The sequence below is a fragment of the Bubalus kerabau genome, chromosome 15 (genome assembly GCF_029407905.1).
Source record: "Bubalus kerabau isolate K-KA32 ecotype Philippines breed swamp buffalo chromosome 15, PCC_UOA_SB_1v2, whole genome shotgun sequence".
NCBI classification, from domain to species: Eukaryota; Metazoa; Chordata; class Mammalia; order Artiodactyla; family Bovidae; genus Bubalus; species Bubalus kerabau.
Window position 1 is genome coordinate 2,640,526 of NC_073638.1, and position 18,126 is coordinate 2,658,651.

An 18,126-nucleotide genomic window follows, 5' to 3' on the forward strand; every position below is an offset into this window, starting at 1 on the left:
GCCTAAAAAAGTATCCACCACCACCCACCTTGTGTTAGGGCGGAAATCAGACGCTGAAGAGACCAGTGAACAGAAGAAGCTAAAACAGAGGGAACCGCCTTGGAAGTGACAGGTGCAATAGATTAAAACCCTGTAGTTAGTATCAACTACATAGCAATGGGCTTATAGATCTTGAGAAATATAAGCTGGACCAAGGAACTATCCGAAAATGAACTGATGCCACACTGCCCACAACAACACCAGAGAAGTCCTAGATATAGTTTTACTATTGTTATGATCATTCTTTTTTTTAATTTTTTTTGGGGGGTTTTCATTAGTTCTTTTTTTTTTTTTTTAACTTTATACAATTGTATTAGTTTTGCCACACATCAAAATGAATCCACCACAGGTATACATGTGTTTACCATCCTGAACCCTCCTCCCCCCTCCTTCCCCATATCATCCCTCTGGGTCGTCCCAGTGCACCAGCCCCAAACATTCAGTATTGTGCATTGAACCTGGACTGGCAACTCTTAAGTCCTCTATTATTCCTTTAATTGTCATTTTTATAATCTACTATTACTTTGCAAAAAAAAAAAATCTTATTTTTTAAAGCAAACTTCATATGTATATATCAGTTCAGTTCAGTTCAATCGCTCAGTCATGTCCGAATGTTTGCGACCCCATGAATTGCAGCATGCCAGGCCTCCCTGTCCATAACCAACTCCCGGAGTTCACTCAGACTCATGTCCATCGAGTCCATGATGCCATTCAGCCATCTCATCCTCTGTCGTCCCCTTCTCCTCCTGCCCCCAATCCCTCCCAGCATCAGAGTCTTTTCCAATGAGTCAACTCTTCACATGAGGTGGCCAAAGTACTGGAGTTTCAGCTTTAGCATCATTCCTTCCAAAGAAATCCTAGGGCTGATCTCCCTCAGAATAGATTGGTTGGATCTCCTTGCAGTCCAAGGGACTCTCAAGAGACTTCTCCAACACCACAGTTCAAAGACATCAATTCTTCGGCGCTCAGCTTTCTTCACAGTCCAACTCTCACATCCATACATGACCACTGGAAAAATCATAGCCTTGAATAGACGGACCTTTGTTGGCAAAGTAATGTCTCTGCTTTTCAATATGCTATCTAGGTTGGTCATAACTTTCCTTCCAAGGAGTAAGCGTCTTTTAATTTCATGGCTGGAGTCACCATCTGCAGTGATTTTGGAGCCCCCCCAAATAAAGTCTGACACTGCTTCCACTGTTTCCCCATCTATTTCCCATGAAGTGATGGGGCCAGATGCCATGATCTTCATTTTCTGAATATTGAGTTTTAAGCCAACTTTTTCATTCTCCTCTTTCACCTTCATGAAGGGGCTTTTTAATTCCTCTTCACTTTGTGCCATAAGGGTGGTGTCATCTGCATATCTGAGGTTATTAATATTTCTCCCAGCAATCTTGATTCCAGCTTGTGTCCAGCATTTCTTATGATTTACTCTGCATATAAGTTAAAAAAGCAGGGTGACAATATATAGCCTTGATGTACTCCTTTTCCTATTTGGAACCAGTCTGTTCCATGTACAGTTCTAACTGTTGCTTCCTGACCTACATATAGGTTTCTCAAGAGGCAGGTCAGGTGGTCTGGTATTCCCATCTCTTTCAGAATTTCCACAATTTATTGTGATCCACACAGTCAAAGGCTTTGGCATAGTCAATAAAGCAGAAATAGCGTGGGCAGCTGTGACTGGCACACTTAGCGCAGCCGAGATGAGCTACCCCACGTCCAAGATCAGGGATAGAAGCCGGGAGGATCCCATGCCTGAGGGGAGGCGGCCAAGAGGAGTTACCCCATGTCTGAGTACAGGGGCAGTGGCTGAGAGTGCCAGGCTGGGGCAGCGCAGGAACGGCGGAGAAGAGCTACCCTACCTCCGAGGTTAGGGGCAGCTGCTGGGAGGAGCTACCCCACATCCGAGGTTAGGGGCGGTGGCCGGGACGAGCAACCCCAACTCCAAGGAGCAGTGGCTGCACAGGCACAGGAGGGCCTAGAGAAGCTATTCCACGTTCAAGGTCAGAAGGGGCGGTGCTGAGGAGATGGCCCTCATCCAAGGTAAGGAGTAGCAGCTGCACTTTGCTGGAGCAGCCGTGAAGAGATACCCCATGTCCAAGGTAAGAGAAACCCAAGTAAGGTAGGTGTTGCAAGAGGGCATCAGAGGCAGACACACTGAAGCCATACTCACAGAAAACTAGTCAATCTAATCACACTAGGAACACAGTCTTGTCTAACTCAATGAAACTAAGCCATGCCCGTGGGGCAACCCAAGATGGGTAGGTCATGGTGGAGAGATCTGACAGAATGTGGTCCACTGGAGAAGGGAATGGCAAACCACTTCAGTATTCTTGCCTTGAGAACCCCATGAACAGTATGAAAAGGCAAAATGATAGTAGGATACTGAAAGAGAAACTCCCCAGGTCAGTAAGTGCCCAATATGCTACTGGAGATCAGTGGAGAAATAACTCAAGAAAGAATGAAGGGATGGCGTCAAAGCAAAAACAATACCCAGTTGTGGATGTGACTGGTGATAGAAGCAACGTCCGATGCTGTAAAGAGCAATATAGCATAGGAACCTGGAATGTCAGGTCCATGAATCAAGGCAAATTGGAAGTGGTCAAACAAGAGATGGCAAGAGTGAACATTGACATTCTAGGAATCAGTGAACTAAAATGAACTGGAAAGGGTGACTTTAACTCAGGTGACCATTATATCTACTACTGCGGACAGGAATCCCTTAGAAGAAATGGAACAGCCATCATGGTCAACAAAGGGTCTGAAATGCAGTACTTGGATGCAATCTCAAAAATGACAGAATGATCTCTGTTCGTTTCCAAGGCAAACCATTCAATATTACAGTAATCCAAGTCTATACCCAAACCAGTAATGCTGAAGAAGCTGAAGTTGAACGGTTCTATGAAGACCTACAAGACTTTTTAGAACTAACACCCAAAAAAAGATGTCCTTTTCATTAAAGGGGACTGCAATGCAAAAGTAGGAAGTCAAGAAACACCTGAAATAACAGGCAAATTTGGCCTTGGAAAAAGGAACGAAGCATGGCAAAGACTAATAGAGTTTTGCCAAAAAAAATGCACTGGTCATAGCAAACACCCTCTTCCAACAACACAAGAGAAGACTCTACACATGAACATCACCAGATGGTCCACACCGAAATCAGATTGATTATATTCTTTGCAGCCAAAGATGGAGAAGCTCTATACAGTCAACAAAAAGAAGACCACGAGCTGACTGTGGCTCAGATCATGAACTCCTTATTGCCAAATTCAGAATGAAATTGAAGAAAGTAGGGAAAACCGCTAGACCATTCAGGTGTGACCTAAATCAAATCCCTTAAGATTATACAGTGAAAGTAAGACATAGATTTAAGGGACTAGATCTGATAGGTAGAGTGCCTGATGAACTATGGACTGAGGTTCGTGACATTGTACAGGAGACAGGGATGAAGACCATCCCCATGGAAAAGAAATGCAAAAAAGCAAAACCGCCGTCTGGGGAGGCCTTACAAATAGCTGTGAAAAGAAGAGAAGCGAAAAGCAAAGGAGAAAAGGAAAGATATAAGCATCTGAATGCAGAGTTCCAAAGAATAGCAAGGAGAGATAAGAAAGTCTTCCTCAGTGATCAATGCAAAGAAATAGAAGAAAACAACAGAATGGGAAAGACTAGAGATCTCTTCAAGAAAATTAGAGATACCAAGGGAATATTTCATGCAAAGATGTGCTCGATAAAGGACAGAAATGGTATGGACCTAACAGAAGCAGAAGATATTAAGAAAAGTGGCAAGAATACACAGAAATACTGTACAAAAAAGATCTTCAGGACCAAGATAATCACGATTTTGTGATCAGTCACCTAGAGCCAGATATCCTGGAATGTGAAGTCAAGTGGGCCTTGGAGAGCATCACTATGAACAAAGCTAGTGGAGGTGATGGAATTCCAGTTGAGCTATTTCAAATCCTAAAAGATGATGCTGTGAAAATGCTGCACTCAATATGCCAGCAAAATTGGAAAACTCAGCAGTGGCCATAGGACTGGAAAAGGTCAGTTTTCATTCTAATCCCAAAGTAAGGCAATGCCAAAGAATGCTCAAACTACGGCACAATTGCACTCATCTCACACGCTAGTAAACTAATGCATATATATATATATATATATATATAAAAAATTTTGTGACTTTCTTTTTTCGTTCTTTTCTTAATATTGTATCTTTGAAAATCCAATCTCTACTCTAGAGTTTTAATCTTTGCTTTTTGTATTTGTTATCAATTTTGTACCTTTAAGAACCCAATCTTCCGTACCTGTTTTAACTTGGGAGTGAGATTACTGGCTTGACTGCTCTCTCCCCCTTTGAACTCTCCTTTTTCTCCACCAGGTCGCCTCTATCTCCTCCCTCCCCTTCTCTTCTCTACCCAACTCTGTGAATCTCTGTGTGTTCCAGACGGTGGAGAACACTTAGGGAACTGATTACTGCTAGACCTCTCTCTTTTTGATTCCTCCATTTTATCCTCCTCGCCACTTCTGTCTCCTTCCTCCCTCTTCTATTCTCTTTATAACTCAGTGAACATCTCTGAGCGGTCCAGACTGTGGAGTGCACATAAGGAAGTGATTACTGGCTAGCTTGCTCACTCCTATTTTGATTCCACCTCATCTCATTTGGGTCACTTCTAACTCCTCCTCCCTCTTCTCTTCTGCATGTAACTCTGTAAACCTCTCTGGGTGTCCTTCACTGGGGAGAAACTTTTCATCTTTAACCTAGATGTTTTATCAACAGTGCTGTATAGAAGGAGAAGTCTTGAGACTACTGTAAAAATAAGACTGAAAACCAGAAGCAGGAGGCTTAAGTCCAAATCCTGAGAACACCAGAGAACTCCTGACTCCAGGGAACATTAATTGACAGGAGCACATCAAACACCTCCATACCTACACTGAAACCAATTACCATCCAAGGGCCAACAAGTTCCAGAGCAAGAAATACCACACAAATTCTCCAGCAACACAGGAACACAGCCTTGAGCTTCAATATACAGGCTGCCCAAAGTTAATCCAAAAACATTGGCGTCTCATAACTCCTTACTGGACACTTCATCGCACTCCAGAGAGAAGAAATCCAGCTTCACCCACCACAACACCGACACAGGCTTCCCTAAACAAGAAACCTTGACAAACCACCTGTACAACCCCACCCACAGTGAGGAAACTCCACAATAAAAAAGAACTCCACAAACTTCCAGAATACAGAAAGGCCACCCCAAACTCAGCAATATAAACAAGATGAAGAGACAGAGGAATACCCAGCAGGTAAAGGAAAGGGATGAATGTCCTCCAAACCAAACAAAAGAGGAAGAGATAGGGAATCTACCTGATAAAGAATTCCAAATAATGATAGTGAAAGTGATCCAAAATCTTGAAATCAAAATGGAATCACAGATAAATAGCCTGGAGACAAGGATTGAGAAGATGCAAGAAAGGTTTAACAAGGACCTAGAAGAAATAAAAAAGAGTCAATATGTAATGAATAATGCAATAAATGAGATCAAAAACACGCTGGAGGCAACAAATAGTAGAATAAAGGAGGCAGAAGATAGGATTAGTGAAGTAGAAGATAGAATGATAGAAATAAATGAATCAGAGAGAGAAAAAAAAAAACAAATTAAAAGAAATGAAGACAATTTCAGAGACCTCCAGGACAATATTAAATGCCCCAACATTCGAATCATAGGAGTCCCAGAAGAAGACAAAAAGAAAGACCATGAGAAAATACTTGAGGAGATAATAGTTGAAAACTTCCTTAAAATGGGGAAGGAAATAATCACCCAAGTCCAAGAAACCCAGAGTCCCAAACAGGATAAACCCAAGGAAAAACACCCCAAGACACATATTAATCAAATTAACAAAGATAAAACATAAAGTACAAATATTAAAAGCAGCAAGGAAACAACAACTAATAACACACAAGGGGATTCCCATAAGGATAACAGCTGATCTTTCAATAGAAACTCTTTTTTTTTAATGTAAATTTATTTATTTTAATTGGAGGCTAATTATTTTACAAGATTATATTGGTTTTGCCATACATCAACATGAATCCACCATGGGTATACATGTGCTCCCCATCCTGAAGCCCCCTCCCACCTTCCTCCCTGTACCATCCCTCTGGGTCATCCCAGTGCACCAGCCCCAAGCATCCTATATCCTGCATCGAACATAGACTGGCGATTCATTTCTTATATGATATACATGTTTCAATGCCATTCTCAAAAATCATCGTACCCTCTCCCTCTCCCACAGAGTCCAAAAGACTGTTCTATACATCTGTGTCTCTTTTGCTATCTCACATACAGGGTTATTGTTACCATCTTTCTAAATTCCATATATATGCGTTAGTATACTATATTGGTGGTTTTCTTTCTGGCTTACTTCACTCGGTATAATAGGATCCAGTTTCATCCACCTCATTAGAACTCTTCAGGCCAGGAGGGAATGGCAAGACATACTTAAAGTGATGAAAGAAAATAACCTGCAGCCCAGATTACTGTACCCAGCATGGATCTCATTCAAATATGAAGGAGAAATCAAAAGCTTTACAGACAAACAAAAGCTGAGAGAATTCAGCACCATCAAACCAGCTCTCCATCAAATGCTAAAGGATATTCTCTAGACAGAAAACACAGAAAGGGTGTATAAACTCGAACCCAAAACAATAAAGTAAATGGCAATGGGATCATAGTTATGAATAATTACCTTAAATGTAAATGGGTTTAATGCCCCAACCAAAACACAAAGACTGGCTGAATGGATACAAAAACAAAACCCCTATATATGTTGTGTACAAGAGACCCACCTCAAAACGGGGACACATACAGACTGAAAGTGAAGGGCTGGAAAAATATATCCCACCCAAATAGAGACCAAAAGAAAGCAGGAGTACCAATACTCATATCAGATAAAATAGATTTTATTTTATTTTTATTTTTTTTAATCTAAAAAGTTTTATTTAACCAACACAACCATATCAAAATCAGTCTGGAAGAAAATCAGTTTCTTGTTTATTAGTGGAAAATAACAATATATGTTTGGACAACACATCCAACAGAAAGTCATGGAGTTCAATGCAAACGTCATCCATTTCAATATCCCTTGGCTTATGCTCTCTCATAAACTCTGGTAGCAGTGACACCATTCATGACACATTCCAGCACCATCTTCTCATCCACGAGTTTTCTCTTTATGGTGGTTGATTTTCCATCCCAGTTTTGTACTTGTACCAGAGCACCTTCATCTAAGTTTATGATGCTCTTGACTTTCCTGTCATCTGGAGTGACTTCATCAAATTCCTGGTCCAATTTGAAGGAAATCTCAGTATTTTTAAAGGTGCTTTCTGATCTAATGGTGGCCACATCCCCATTCACACTAATGATCAAAGTGGGTTCGGCCATGCCAGCCACTTTCCTGGTAGCAAAGCCCACGCCCACTTCTTTCATGTAATCATCAAAGTTTTCACTGGAGACAAGTTTCCAGGTACCTTCAAATGCATCACACATTTTGTGAGCTTTCTAGAATTCTTCAAGGTGAGAAAGAACTGCAGCTTTCAGCAAGATTTTAAAACAAAGGCTGTGAAAAGAGACAAAAGAGATAAAGAAGGACACTATATAATGATCAAAGGATCAATCCAAGAAGAAGATATATCAATTATAAATATATATGCACCCAACATAGGAGCACCACAATATGTAAGGCAAATGCTAACAAGTATGAAAGGAGAAATTAACAATAGCAGAATAATAGTAGGAAACTTTAGTACCCCACTCACACCTATGAATATATCAACTAAACAGAAAATTAACAAGGAAACACAAACTTTAAATGATACAATAGACCAGTTAGACCTAATTGATATCTATAGGACATTTCACCCCAAAACAATGAATTTCACCTTTTTCTCAAGCGCACAAGGAAACTTCTCCAGGTTAGATCAAATCCTGGGCCATAAATCTAGCCTTGGTAAACTTAAAAAAATTGAAATAATTCCAAGTATCTTTTCTGACCACAACGAAGTAAGATTAGATCTCAAGTACAGGAGAAAAACTATAACAATTCCAACATATGGAAGCTGAACAACACACTGCTGAATAACCAACAAATCACAGAAGAAATCAAAAAAGGAATCAAAATATGCATAGAAATGAATGAAAATGAAAACACAACAACCCAAAACCTGTGGGACACTGTAAAAGCAGTGCTAAGGGGAAAGTTCATAGCAATACAGGCATATCACAAGATACAAGAAAAAAGTCCAATAAATAACCTAACACTACACCTAAAGCAACTAGAAAATGAAGATATGAAGAACCCCAGGGTTAGTAGAAGGAAAGAAATCTTAAAAATTGGGGCAGCTCAACATTCAGAAAACGAAGATCATGGCATCTGGTCTCACCACTTCATGGGAAATAGACGGGGAAACAGTGTCAGATTTTATTTTTTTTGGGGGGGGGGCTCCAAAATCACTGCAGATGGGGACTGCAGCCATGAAATTAAAAGACGCTTACTCCTTGGAAAGAAAGTTATGACCAACCTAGATAGCATATTCAAAAGCAGAGACATTACTTTGCCAACAAAGGTTCGTCTAGTCAAGGCTATGGTTTTTCCTGTGGTCATGTATACATGTGAGAGTTGGGCTGTGAAGAAGGCTGAGCACCGAAGAATTGATGCTTTTGAACTGTGGTGTTGGAGAAGACTCTTGAGAGTCCCTTGGACTGCAAGGAGATCCAACCAGTCCATTCTGAAGGAGATCAGCCCTGGGATTTCTTTGGAAGGAATGATGCTAAAGCTGAAACTCCAGTATTTGGCCACCTCATGCGAAGAGTTGACTCATTGGAAAAGACTCTGATGCTGGGAGGGATTGGGGGCAGGAGGAGAAGGGGACGACAGAGGATGAGATGGCTGAATGGCATCATGGACTCGATGGACATGAGTCTGAGTGAACTCCGGGATTTGGTGATGGACAGGGAGGCCTGGCGTGCTGCGATACATGGGGTCGCAAAGAGTCGGACACGACTGAGCGACTGAACTGAACTGAAATGCAAAAGAAACAAAAGAGACCATAGCAAAAATCAACAAAGCCAAAAGCTGGTTCTTTGAAAAGATAAATAAAATTGGCTAATCATTAGCCAGACTCATCAAGAAACAAAGGGAGAAAAATCAAATCAATAAAATTAGAAATGAAAATGGAGAGATCACGACAGACAATACAGAAATACAAAGGATCATAAGAGACTACTATCAGCAATTATATGCCAATAAAGTGGATAATGTGGAAGAAATGGACAAATTCTTAGAAAAGTACAACTTTCCAAAACTGGACCAGGAAGAAATAGAAAATCTTAACAGACCCATCACAAACACGGAAATTGAAACTGTAATGAGAAATCTTCCAGCAAACAAAAGCCCAGGTCCAGATGGCTTCACTGCTGAATTCTACCAAAAATTTAGAGAAGAGCTAACACCTATCCTATTGAAACTCTTCCAGAAAATTGCAGAGGGAGGTAAACTTCCAAACTCATTCTATGAGGCCACCATCACCCTAATACCAAAATCTGACTAAGATGCTACCAAAAAAGAAAACTACAGATCAAAATCACTGATAAAAAAAAATCATGATGATGAAAAAATCCTTAACAAAATTGTAGCAAAGAGAATCCAACAACACATTAAAAAGATGGGGCTGGTGCACTGGGACGACCCAGAGGGATGGAATGGGGAGGGAGGAGGGAGGAGGGTTCAGGATGGGGAACACATGTATAACTGTGGCGGATTCATTTTGATATTTGGCAAAACTAATACAATTATGTAAAGTTTAAAAATAAAAAAAAAAAAAAAAAAAAAAAGATCATACACCATGACCAAGTGGGCTTTATCCCAGGGATGCAAGGATTCTTCAATATCTGCAAATCAATCAATGTAATACACCACATTAACAAACTGAAAAATAAAAGTCATATGATTATCTCAATAGATGCAGAGAAAGCCTTTGACAAAATTCAACATCCATTTACGATAAAAACTCTCCAGAAAGCAGGAATAGAAGGAACATACCACAACACAATAAATCCTATATATGACAAACCCACAGCAAACATTATCCTCAAAGGTGAAAAATTGAAAGCATTTCCCCTAAAGTCAGGAAGAAGACAAGGGTGCCCACTTTCACCACTACTATTCAACATAGTTTTGGAAATTTTGGCTACAGCAATCAGAGCAGAAAAAGGAATAAAAAGTATCCAAATTGGAAAAGAAGAAGTAAAACTCTCACGGTTTGCAGATGACTTGTTCCTTTACATAGAAAACCCTAAAGACTTCACCAGAATACTAGAGCTAATCAATGAATATAGTAAAGTTTCAGGATATAAAGTCAACACACAGAAATCCCTTGTACTCCTAGCCATTAATAATGAGAAAATAGAAAGAGAAATTAAGGAAACAATTCCATTCACCATTGCAATGAAAAGAATAAAATACTTAGGAATGTATCTACGTAAAGAAACTAAAGACCTATTTATAGAAAACTATAAAACACTGGTGAAAGAAATCAGAGAGGACACTAACGGAGATATATACTACGTTCATGGATCAGAAGAATCAATATGGTGAAAATAAGTATACTACCCAAAGCAACTGTAGATTCAATGCAATCCATATCAAGCTACCAACAGTATTTTTCACAGAGCTAGAACAAATAGTTTAACACTTTGTATGGAACTACAAAAAACCTCGAATAGCCAAAGCAATCTTGAGAAAGAAGAATGGAACTGGAGGAATCAACCTGCCTGACTTTAGGCTCCACTGAAAAGCCACAGTCATCAAGACAGTATGGTACTGTCACAGAGACAGAAATATGGATCAATGGAACAAAATAGAAAGCCCAGAGATAAATCCATGCACCTATGGACACCTTATTTTTGACAAAGATATATAAGAATTCTTTGACAAGAATATACAATGGATTAAGGACAATCTCTTTAACAAGTGGTGCTGGCAAAACTGGTCAAACACTTGTAAAAGAATGAAACTAGAACACTTTCTAACACCATACACAAACATAAACTCAAAATGGATTAAAAATGTAAACAGAAGACCTGAAACTATAAAACTCCTAGAGGAGAACATAGGCACAACACTCTCCGACATAAATCACAGCAGGATTCTCTGTGACCCACCTCCCAGAATATTGGAAATAAAAGCAAAAATAAACAAATGGGACCTAATTAAAATTAAAAGCTTCCACACAACAAGGGAAACTATAAGCAAGGTGAAAAGACAGCTTTCAAAATGGGAGATAATAATAGCAAATGAAGCAACTGTCAAAAAACTAATCTCAAAAATATACACAGAACTCCTGCAGCTCAATTCCAGAAAAATAAATGACCCAATCAAAAAATGGGCCAAAGAACTAAATAGACATTTCTCCAAAGAAGACATCCAGATGGCTAACAAACACATGAAAAGATGCTCAACATCATTCATTATCAGTTCAGTTCAGTTCATTCGCTCAGTCATGTCCGAATCTTTTCAACCCCATGAATCGCAGCACGCCAGGCCTCCCTGTCCATGACCAACTCCTGGAGTTCACTGAGACTCACATCCATTGAGACCATGATGCCATCCAGCCATCTCATCCTCTGTCGTCCCCTTCTCCTTCTGCCCCCAATCCCTCCTAGCATCAGAGTCTTTTCCTTTTTTTTTTTTTATTTAAATTTTATTTTATTTTTAAACTTTACATAACTGTATTAGTTTTGCCAAATATCAAAATGAATCCGCCACAGGTATACATGTGTTCCCCATCCTGAACCCCCCTCCCTCCTCCCTCCCCATTCCATGCCTCTGGGTAGTACCAGTGCACCAGCCCCAAGCATCCAGTATTATGCATCGAACCTGGACTGGCAACTCGTTTCATACATGATATTTTACATGTTTCAATGCCATTCTCCCAAATCTTCCCACCATCTCCCTCTCTCACAGAGTCCATAAGACTGTTCTATACATCAGTGTCTCTTTTGCTGTCTCACATACAGGGTTAATGTTACCATCTTTCTAAATTCCATATATATGCGTTAGTATACTGTATTGGTGTTTTTCTTTCTGGCTTACTTCACTCTGTATAATAGGCTCCAGTTTCATCCACTTCATTAGAACTGATTCAAATGTATTCTTTTTAATGGCTGAATAATACTCCATTGTGTATATGTACCACAGCTTGCTTATCCATTCATCTGCTGATGGACATCTAGGTTGCTTCCATGTCCTGGCTATTATAAACAGTGCTGCGATGAACATTGGGGTACACGTGTCTCTTTCCCTTCTGGTTTCCTCAGTGTGTATGCCCAGCAGTGGGATTGCTGCATCATAAGGCAGTTCTATTTCCAGTTTTTTAAGGAATCTCCACACTGTTCTCCATAGTGGCCGTACTAGTTTGCATTCCCACCAACAGTGTAAGAGGGTTCCCTTTTCTCCACACCCTCTCCAGCATTTATTGTTTGCAGACTTTTGGATCGCAGCCATTCTGACAGGTGTGAAATGGTACCTCATAGTGGTTTTGATTTGCATTTCTCTGATAATGAGTGATGTTGAGCATCTTTTCAAGTGTTTGTTAGCCATCTGTATGTCTTCTTTGGAGAAATGTCTATTTAGTTCTTTGGGCCATTTTTTGATTGGGTCATTTATTTTTCTGGAGTTGAGCTGTAGGAGTTGCTTGTATATTCTCGAGATTAGTTGTTTGTCAGTTGTTTCATTTGCTATTATCTTCTCCCATTCTGAAGGCTGTCTTTTCACTTTGCTAATAGTTTCCTTTGATGTGCAGAAGCTTTTAAGGTTAACTAGGTCCCATTTGTTTATTTTTGCTTTTATTTCCAATATTATGGGAGGTGGGTCATAGAGGATCCTGCTGTGATGTATGTCAGAGAGTGTTTTGCCTATGTTCTCCTCTAGGAGTTTTATAGTTTCTGGTCTTACGTTGAGATCTTTAATCCATTTTGAGTTTATTTTTGTGTATGGTGTTAGAAAGTGTTCTAGTTTCATTCTTTTACAAGTGGTTGACCAGATTTCCCAGCACCACTTGTTAAAGAGATTGTCTTTAATCCATTGTATATTCTTGCCTCCTTTGTCAAAGATACGGTGTCCATATGTGTGTGGATTTATCTCTGGGCTTTCTATTTTGTTCCATTGATCTATATTTCTGTCTTTGTGCCAGTACCATACTGTCTTGATAACTGTGGCTTTGTAGTAGAGCCTGAAGTCTGGTAGGTTGATTCCTCCAGTTCCATTCTTCTTTCTCAAGATCGCTTTGTCTATTCAAGGTTTTTTGTATTTCCATACAAATTGTGAAATTATTTGTTCTAGCTCTGTGAAGAATGCTGTTGGTAGCTTGATAGGGATTGCATTGAATCTACAATTGCTTTGGGTAGTATACTCATTTTCACTATATTGATTCTTCCAATCCATGAACATGGTATATTTCTCCATCTGTTAGTGTCCTCTTTGATTTCTTTCACCAGTGTTTTATAGTTTTCTATATATAGGTCTTTCATTTCTTTAGGTAGATATATTCCTAAGTATTTTATTCTTTCCATTGCAATGGTGAATGGAATTGTTTCCTTAATTTCTATTTCTATTTTCTCATTATTAGTGTATAGGAATGCAAGGGATTTCTGGGTGTTGATTTTATATCCTGCAACTTTACTATAGTCATTGATTAGTTCTAGTAATTTTCTGGTGGAGTCTTTAGGGTTTTCTATGTAGAGGATCATGTCATCTGCAAACAGTGAGAGCTTTACTTCTTCTTTTCCAATTTGGATTCCTTTTATTTCTTTTTCTGTTCTGATGCTGTGGCCAAAACTTCCAAAACTGTGTTGAATAGTAATGGTGAAAGTGGGCACCCTTGTCTTGTTCCTGACTTTAGAGGAAATGCTTTCAATTTTTCACCATTGAGGATAATGTTTGCTGTGGGTTTGTCATATATAGCTTTTATTATGTTGAGGTATGTTCCTTCTATTCCTGCTTTCTGGAGAGTTTTGATGAGTCAACTCTTCGCATGAGGTGGCCCAAGTACTGGAGTTTCAGCTTTAGCATCATTCCTTCCAAAGAAATCCCAGGGCTGATCTCCTTCAGAGTGGACTGGTTGGATCTCCTTTCAGTCCAAGGGACTCTCAAGAGTCTTCTCCAACACCACAGTTCAAAAGCATCAATTCTTTGGTGCTCAGCTTTCTTCACAGTCCAACTGTCACATCCATACATGACCACAGGAAAAGCCATAGCCTTGACTAGACAGACCTTAGTTGGCAAAGTAATGTCTCTGCTTTTTAATACGGTATCTAAGTTGGTCATAACTTTCTTTCCAAGGAGTAAGCGTCTTTTCATTTAATGGCTGCAGTCACCATCTGCAGTGATTTTGGAGTCCAAAAAAATAAAGTCTGATACTGTTTCCACTGTTTCCCCATCTATTTCCCATGAAGTGATGGGACCGGATGTCATGATCTTCGTTTTCTGAATGTTGAGCTTTAAGCCAACTTGTTCACTCTCCTCTTTCACTTTCATCAAGAGGCTTTTTAGTTCCTCTTCACTTTCTGCCATAAGGATGGTGTCATCTGCATATCTGAGGTTATTGATATTTTTCCATGCAATCTTCATTCCAGCCTGTGTTTCTTCCAGTCCAGCGTTTCTCATGATGTACTTTGCATACTCATTATCAGAGATATGCAAATCAAAACCACAATGAAGTACCATTTCACGCCAGTCAGAATGGCTGTGATCCAAAAGTCTGCAAAAAATAAATGCTGGAGAGGGTGTGGAGAAAAGGGAACCCTCTTACACTGTTGGTGGAAATTCAAACTAGTACAGCCATTATGGAGAAGAGTGTGTAGATTCCTTAAAAAACTGGAAATAGAACTGCCTTATGATCCAGCAATCCCACTGCTGGGCATACACAGTTAGGAAACCAGAATTGAAAGAGCCACGTGTATTGCAATGTTCATCGCAGTAGTGTTTCTAATAGCCCGGATATGGATGCAACCTAGATGTCCATCAGCAGATGAATGGATAAGAAAGCTGTGGTACATATACACAATAGAGTATTACTCAGCCATTTAAAAGAATACATTTGAATCAGTTCTAATGAGTTGGATGAAACTGGAGCCGATTATACAGAGTGAAGTAAGCCAGAAAGAAAAACACCAATTAAGTATACTAATGCATATATATGGAATTTAGAAAGATGGTAATGATAACCCTGTATACGAGACAGCAAAAGAGACACTGATGTATAGAACAGTTTTTGGACTCTATGGGAGAGGGAGAGGGTGCGATGATTTGAGAGAATGGCATTGAAACATGTATAATATCATGTATGAAACGAATCGCCAGTACAGGTTCGGTGCAGGATACAGGAGGCTTGGGACTGGTACACTGGGATGACGCAGAGGGATATATGGAGAGGGAGGTGAGAGGGGTGTTCAGGATGGGGAACACGTGTACACCCGTGGTGGATTCATGTTGATGTATGGCAAAACCAGTACAATATTGTAAATTAATTAACCTCCAATTAAAATAAATAAATTTAAATTAAAAAACAAAACAAGCAAACAAAATAAAATAAGTGGATGACATTGTTTATGGTTTTATGTCCTATAAGAGGCCATTGCATTAAGTAGACTAATACCAACAGTTTAATAAATATATTTCTTATGTATTTATTAACTAAATCATTTTTTGTTAGGGTTTAGATTTTTCAATATATACATATTTTTCCCCAATTAAACTGAACCATTTTGATTTTCGTATAGGTTGATTAAATCACTTTCCAGCAATGTGAATACCCTATTGCCTCATTGTTGTAGCTTTTTATCTATCTGTCAAACATGCTTGAAATCAGCACACTAATCTTGCCCTATAGCAAATGCTTGATTAATTTATTTTTTGTCTACTATCTCATAGAGTTTCTCCATGAAACTTACTGACATTGAGTATGATTTTAATGTTGATAAATTATCTGTCCTTCAAAACCACAGAATCCTCAAATACCAAAAAAAAAAAAAAATTACTTTCCTTGTTTTATCTTCCCCATTCCTCTCTGGAGTCACTATAATTGAAAGGAATCTCTAAGTAAAACTAATTCACTCATTCATTCACTGTTTATTTATAGAACATTTATTATGTATCATGGCATCATGAAGGAATGAAAGCATGTTTTAGCAATTATGACATTTGTTTCTTAAAATTACAAGATCCTAAATACAGACTTGTGTACATAAACACACATACACAAGTAAGTACCAAAAAAAAAAAAAAAAAACCAAAAAAAAGTAAACCCTACTTCAGTGGTAGAAACTGATGTGATTTATCTCCTTCAAGGTAAGAATTATGTTATATTAAACATGAATCTATGTCTCCCTAATACTAGTTCCTCATCTTAATACTTACTTAAGGATAGAAATCATGAAGTACAGTATTATGGGAAAGTTAGTACTTGAGCATGATTAAAAAACCTTGATGGTTATCTTTTGTTGAGTAATGGAGGAGCATTCCAGACAGAGGAAAGAAGTGGGTATGCATTAGAAACAATGAGTAACCCAGAGGTAGGAGTCAAGATGGCGATTAGTAACCAGTGGGGCTTCCCTGAAGGCTCAGGAGTAATGCATCTGCCTACAATGCAAAGATTCAAAAGACACAGGTTCTATACTTGGGTCGAGAAGATCGCCTGGAGGAGGGCATGGCAACCCACTCTAGTATTCTTGCCTGGAGAATCCCATGGACAGAGGAGCCTGGCAGACTGTAGTCCACAGGGATGCACAGAGTTGGACATGACCAACTGAGCATGCAGTGACTGAGCATGCAGCATGAACGCAGCCAATTGGACTCAAGAGTTTGGTTGAAGTCAGACTTTGAAGAACTTGGCATATGTAGATGTTAAATAAATATTTGTAAACAAAACTGACAAATGATACATAAGGGGTGTTGAGCCATGTGTTTCTTCTCTACCTTGTTAACAAATGCTATTGTATTTCTTTTAGTTATGAAGTCACAGGTTGTTTTGCTTAACTTAATTCATATACAGACAGTTGATGGAGAATTGATTAAATTATTTGGATAATCAAGCTTCTCCAAAATAATATTTCAGATTTAAAAAGTGAATATTGTATTGTTATTTCCTGTTTAAATAACCACACTGGACAAATTATACATTTAATATTTAAAAGTTTAATTCAATTTTGGACAGTTTAATAGTGATGGCTATAATTGTTCTTTATTAGGCAACTACTGTCATATAAGATGGAGAAGGCAATGGCACCCCACTCCAGTACTCTTGCCTGGAAAATCCCATGAACGGAGGAGCCCGGTGGGCTGCAGTCCCTAGGGTTGCTAAGAGTCAGACACGACTGAGCAACTTCACTTTCACTTTTCACTTTCATGCATTGGAGAAGGAAATGGCAACCCACTCCAGTGTTCTTGCCTGGAGAATCCCAGGGACGGGGGAGCCTGGTGGGCTGCCGTCTATGGGGTCACACAGAGTCAGACACGACTGAAGAGACTTAGTGGTAGTGGTGATATAAGAATGCAATTTTTAGTTCTTAAAAAATAATCTTCTAATGTAAGTACTACTAGCTTTGCTTTAGAGATGAGAAAATTAAAGCATAAACTGTTTAAATAACAAGGCCAGTGTCACATAGCTAGTAATCATACATCAGGATTCAAAGAAATATCTAATTCCATAAACATCACATATATTTATGAAAAAAGCCAAATGTTTGCTTTACAACAATTATTATCATTGTCATGGCTCTGATTTAAGCTGAAGCTTATAAATCATTAATGAAAGAAATATTATGTATATTTGCATTTTTTTTAATACTACTACTGACTGGGTTATTTAACAAAAATGCCATGATAGCAAAGTCAGATCAATTGTAATTATTTCTTCCAGCTTAACAAATATAAATGTTTGATTGGCTAAAAAGGAAAAAAAAAATATTAAAAAAGGGAAATACGCAGGCACACTCTAGTTACATAAACATTTGGTACTTGGAAGAAAGTGTGAAAGTG

General features: G+C 38.9%; 1 protein-coding gene across 1 annotated transcript; it reads right to left on the bottom strand.

The window, feature by feature from the left end:
- Positions 1-7,041: 7,041 nt before the first annotated feature.
- On the bottom strand, positions 7,042-7,627 carry LOC129628073 (fatty acid-binding protein, adipocyte-like). The gene has a single exon (XM_055547489.1). It carries the CDS (start codon positions 7,578-7,580, stop codon positions 7,182-7,184), a length of 399 nt encoding a protein of 132 aa, XP_055403464.1. The 5' UTR covers positions 7,581-7,627; the 3' UTR covers positions 7,042-7,181.
- Positions 7,628-18,126: the final 10,499 nt, after the last annotated feature.

Excerpts from the sequence above, each read along its gene's own strand:
- LOC129628073 (XM_055547489.1), bottom strand. The coding sequence starts at position 7,580 with ATGTGTGATGCATTTGAAGGTACCTGGAAACTTGTCTCCAGTGAAAAC.